This window comes from Mastigoproctus giganteus, chromosome 6, assembly GCF_048544385.1.
Source record: "Mastigoproctus giganteus isolate SK-2022 chromosome 6, ASM4854438v1, whole genome shotgun sequence".
NCBI classification, from domain to species: domain Eukaryota; kingdom Metazoa; phylum Arthropoda; class Arachnida; order Uropygi; family Thelyphonidae; genus Mastigoproctus; species Mastigoproctus giganteus.
Window position 1 is genome coordinate 140,354,966 of NC_143580.1, and position 6,000 is coordinate 140,360,965.

General features: G+C 36.5%; 1 protein-coding gene across 1 annotated transcript in view; it reads left to right on the top strand.

Annotated features, from left to right (window-relative positions):
- LOC150084620 (uncharacterized) overlaps positions 1-5,440 on the top strand; it is a 582,065-nt gene extending 576,625 nt beyond the window's left edge. Inside the window, exon 19 of the mRNA XM_090376306.1 lies at positions 5,353-5,440. Within this exon, the coding sequence (XP_090232432.1) occupies positions 5,353-5,440 (88 nt within the window). The remainder of the gene's footprint in view (positions 1-5,352) is intronic.
- Positions 5,441-6,000: the final 560 nt, after the last annotated feature.

Sequence of the window (6,000 nt, forward strand, 5' to 3'; positions counted from 1 at the left end):
GAGGTCTTCTTCATTGGGGGACAGCCATGTCTCTGTGATACAAATGATGTCATACAACCTTGACAAGAGAAGAATTTCCATTGTCTGAAGTTTATTTCTCAGGCTTTCTGACATTTTGATAGAAAATTGTACACATTAAAGAAGTTTGGATGTATGGCCTTTATCAATCGTCTATGATTCGTTCTGGAGGTAGTTCTCATCTCAAACTTCATATGTCCTCCCTCAGGCATTAGTGGCGGGTAATCTTGTCACTGACAAGCTTCTGTGAGTGTTTGGACCTTTATGAAGGTCCTGTTCAGTATAATCTGAATGTTCCTCCCCGAACTTTGGCTTGATGGTGTGTCTGAGTCAGGTTTTCCTTTCATAATTTGTGGTTTCAATCCATTGAGGATACCGCATCCTAGTAGAAGTACGCTTTGTAGTGTAGAAGTGTTTCAGAAGTGCCCCTGCAGGCCAAGATGATGCAAGGCTGAGTAGTTTGTAGTTAGATTCTGCTGTAGTGATTTTGAATGATGCACAGTATGGTTGTTTGGTGGTGAACCTGGTAACTTCTGTGTCTATACCTAAGTCTTCATTCAAATAAGACCACATCTGTTCAACATTTGTCTGTGGAGAAAGCCTGGAGACAAAAATTGATTTTTCATGTGAAAGATTTTCAGCAGAATTGCATATATTTTTGTTGAGTTAGCGGTCCCAACTGTGGGCTTCATATTGTAGTTTAGCTTTTCTAGTGCAGTTACTTGGTTTTTTGTGCATTTCTGCTTCCCTTTGCAAGGTGTCATCTTCTTAGGAAATTTTGGGTGTCCTGATTTGGTTGTTTCTTCGATGTGGTGGCGAGACAGAGGCAGATTTAACGGCGGGCGCACCGGGCGCGCGCCCTGGGCCCCGACTTCTGAAGGGCCCACGCAAAACCCCAACAAATTAGTTGAACATATTAGTTCAACTAATAATTAAACTGATGTGTTCAACTATTAGTTCAAAACTTTGTGATTATTATTATGCTATTATTAATTATATTATACATATATTATATTCAAATTTTATTGGAAATAAAACATTAATAGTGCATAATATTTTTTACTTATTTAAAAAAATGGTAAACATGTATTTTTATTTTCTCTGTCTCTCTCTTTTTTTTTAAGGGGCCCAATATTTTCTTCTGTGCCCGGGGCCTCAACTGACCTTAATCCGCTCCTGTGGCGAGATGAATAATTTCGGGATGATTTGCTGTGGTGTAGAAATTTCAGGGTGCGATTTGGTTGATAGAGAGGCTCCGGTGCCTCAGATTGTAGACTTTGCACACTGAGAATCCTTGGGTTCACAAGGATTCTCAGCTCATCACAGCTAATGAGATCAGTCTGTTCCGAATGCTTTCTGTAAAAGGTGGGATGCACTGTCAACTTTATCGCTGTCATTATTGATCGTTTTGCAGGCATCACATTTCCAAGCAAGTTTAATCTTCTTTGCAAGCTTTTTGACATCCGAATATGGGCTACAATGTCTGCAGAAACATACCTGCTTACAAGAAAAGCATACATGTAGAAAATCTGCTTGCTTGTGACATCCGGTACACACCAGATTTTCGCCCATGCCAAATAAACTGAAATGTAATGTCAAGGTGGGCTTAACAAGGTCGGTGAAAGATTAAAATACCTTCCGTCTTTTATAAAACTGAGTAAACTGTAAGAAGGTCACTTCGAAAATATGCCCTGGGGCAGCTAGTATTAAGCAGGGAGCAGGAGACAATTGGGGGGGTTGCGCTGACCTTGTCTGCAGCAGGGGAGGGTTGCACTGACCTTGTACGCGGCAGGAGCTGGTGGGAATGACTTTCTTTCTCAGAGGTGGAAACAACAATAAAAATTATCTGAATCTGATGGCCTGATGCAGCGTGTCCAGATCTAGAGATCCTGTGTGAGTTTAGTCCCTGGTAGACGAAAAATCACCATTGAATAGCTTTACAAAACCATTTAAAACTACTAAATTTCAGGAGCACCTTCGAGCATATGTTCACCACAGTACACACACATCTGTATACTGTGGCGAACATGTGCTCAAAGGTGAAAATTTTATAATCCTTTCATTATAAAATTTACAGAACTAAACCCCAATAATCTGGTGCTAAACCTCAGATTTAGATTGATTATCTTTTGTCTTATTTGAATCTGGGTTTTAGAAAGTTTTTCAAGTTTTCTCTCAGCGATATCCTTGATTAAATCTTGTTCAATTAGATAATCAGTTAACATCTCCCAATACTTGTCTGGGGTTGAACTTGTGGATATCGAACTTATTTAAGATCCTCCAACAGGCTCCTCCATTTAGTTTTCATTAACCTCATTTTGCAAGCTTAAAATTTGAAAGAAATAATTCAAAATTTTACACTTTTTTGATACCACCTTTATTTCAATATTTTCTGAATGCACTTGTGAAATAACTATTTTTTTATAATGAAAATGTATTTTTAATTAATTTTAAAAAAATAAAACACCCATCTGATGCACTTTAGAGGTGAACTTAAGATATGTTTTTGTAACGTGTTTTTAATGCCTGCATTTGGACATTACCTTCCTGTTGGAGTGAAGCTTAAACAAAAATCAAAAAACCCATGTCCTTGAACAATTGGATAACAGCCACATACTTAAATAATATCTAAAGCAAGTGAGCATTGGCAGCTGGGAGATCTTGTAATCAAATGCCTCTAATTTTAAATTCTTGTTTTGTAATACTTGATAATTGTATTCAAGCATAGGCTTAACAAATCCTAAAACAACATTTTCTTTTATTATTTTATGGCCAATCTAGTTCAGTAACAAAGTAGTTAACAGTACACGTGGTTATTGTTATTTGGTTTTTTTTTAGGAGCATTAGCAACTAAGGCCATATTGCCCCGGGAATATGCGGTCGTCATTCCCTGACCTTTCCGCATCTTCCGTATTTGGTGGTGACGGGCTCAAACCCCGGTCTAATCAAGAAGCATGTGCTACGCACTGCTGCTCCTTCCCACCTGGCTACGGAGGCGCCTCCAGTAGACATGGAAAGTCAAACCAATAATGAAGGAAAACTAAAATTCACATTGAAATCACTTTAATAGATATTTCAGTTTTTAAATTTATGTTGTTTTGACAGACATTTACTACCAGTGTGCCTGGTAGATAGTGAAATTTCTTAACTATTATTTTGACATTCTTCTCAGAGATATTGGGAGAAAATTACGTGTGTGTGCACATGCATTATTCATCTTTATTTTTAGATTATAGCCTGTAAACATGGCTCTTCTGGCAGTTAAGCATATTTGATTGAGGACAGTTTGCATAACAATTTTGGTGTTTGCCAATCAATGAATCACTCTTGGCGCCTCCGTAGCCAGGTGGGAAGAAGCAGCAGTGCGTAGCACACGCTTCTTGATTAAACCAGGGTTCGAGCCCGTCACCACCAAATACAGAGGATGCGGAAAGGTCAGGGAATGACCACCGCATATCGCCAGAGCAATATGGCCTTAGTTGCTAATGCTCCTAAAAACCAAATAACAAACAAACAAAAACAACGAATTACTCTTTAATTTTGCTTCTGCTGAAGTTGTATTGTAACTTATAGAGGTAGTTAAAAATTGACCCAGACTTATATATATATATATATTTTTTTTTTTTTTTTTTTGATAAGAAACATATATATCAAAATCATGTAAGCTATTAGTCTTGTTCAAAGTATTGCAGCAGCAATGAATAGAATAGAATCTTTAATTGCAGCAATGATAGACATACAATTAGTCCCGTCACAGCATGGTGGTGCCAGGGGTTATTGTCCCTCTATACTGACACATTTTTTTCATCACCATGTCAAGACATTATATCATCAGTATAGAAAGAAGCAGACTGACTGCTTGGCCATTTCAAGACACCATACTTGATTTCACTATCTTTCTTGAATTTTGACCCTGCCATGTTCTCACTCATTGACCAAAACAAGTGATAATAATGTGGGGATAAATCCAAACTGCAGTGAGAGAAGTTTGTGATTTCCTGACCCAAGGTTGCCAGAGCCATCATTGTCAAATTTGCCTTATGTGGATATTATTATTATTAGCCATATGGTGCAAGGAAGCCTGAGGCTTATGCTGCACCAGCCAAAAAAAAAAAAAAATCCCGAGTTATCCTGTGAGTGAGAGAGAGGAGAGTCAGAAATAGAAGGGAATCACCAAGAAGAGAAGAATGGTGATATCCAGCTCAGGATCCTGGGTGTGCCAAGCCCATACTCACAAGATGTGAGCCCCTGGGATTGATGTATTGTCCTGCACCAGAATGGTTCCCTTTAATAGTTTCCCAGGCCTTTTCTTGTAAAATGCCATACACACATAATTGAGAAGCAAGTTAGTTATACTGAGCATAGATGTTGAATGAGGTGGCAGGAAGTCAACAAAAATAAACCCTTCTGAATCTCAGAGGACACCATGGTTGCCATCTGGATGCAAAGTCATGAATTTTTTTTGTGTGGTTAGGATCCTTTGGGATGCCATTCCATACTGAACATCTCTGATTCTAAAGAAATAGCATCCCCATTGTCTCATACAAAGTCACTATTCACTGCACATTCACTGCACATCCCTCCAGTTGGAGGGATGTGCAGTGAATGTTTGGTGTAGATATCAACACACTGTGCCATCTAGCCAAACATCAGCTCTTTGTGACTCACACTTTCTTGAAAATTTAAGTATGAATATTTTGTTGCCTCTATAAATCAAACACTAATGCACACTTTTATTATAATATTGGACATTGTAATTGTTTTCCAAAATCAGCTTCTCAGTGACATATGTTCGTAGATGTCCGCTACACGTAAGCATGCAGGTAGTTAGTGGCTTCTTCACATCCTTTAGAAAACTCATTGCACCAATCATAAAACCTTACACATGATAAATCTCATCCCCATATTGTGCACTTATCCTGTAGAGAAGTTTGGACAGTTCACCTTCTCTTTTAACAGAAATTTCATGATACATTGCTGTTCTGCAGTTGACACATTGGTGCCATCTTTTACTGTTTTTATTGCAAATGTGTGGAGGGTGTTGTGTGCAAGGCACCAAAAGCCAAGTTTCCACCATCTGCCATGAAAAGTGTTGCATATATGCATATCTGATGCATATATCTTCTATAAATAAAAAAAAAAAATTTTATATAAAAAAAAAAAAAAAAAAACTGAACCTTGAACTACCCCACTAGAGAAGACAGTGAAATGTATAACATTATCAGTGACAGAAATTGCAGCATTTTAGTGTGATTTTGATATTGTTATTAATTGACTGTGATTTTTTTTATTCATATTTGCTAAGTAATGATTTCATATTTTTTCCTTCCGCAGAGTCTTTAGCAAGGTAAAAAGCAGAAGTGCTCACATGAAAAGTCACCGGCCCTCAGAAAATGATAAAAAAAACAAATATGAATGTTGATTGAAATTACTTGATGTAGTGTGTGTGTGTGTGTGTGTGTGTGTGTGTGTGTGTGTGTGTGTGTGTGTGTGTGTGTGTGTGTGTGTGTGTGTGAGAGCAAAAGTGTTTGTATTATTTCAGAAATTTCTCAGGCAGTAAACAGTTACTTTTATGTATAAGAGCTCCTCCTAAATTATGTCATTACACAATTTAAATTTTTCTTGGTTTAAATACCTTCAGTTTCAATATATATATTATTTCATATATTCTTTTTTAAAAACTAATATAATTATATCAGAATAAATATATATATATATATATATTTATTATGGATATGATTGTTCATCTGAATAAAATTTTTAAATTTCTTAAAAGCTGCTTTAGGCATAAATAAACTGAAATTCTGGTATAATTTTTCTTACCAAAATTAACATTGCTTATAATTAGTGTATTTATCATAATATATGTTTTTCTCCTAAATATATATAAGTTAATAAAACGTGAATATTCTTTATTTTTTTTTATGTCCCGTAATACTACATAAGTACATAAGGGAACTTTCTATTTAACAGTTAGTTTTA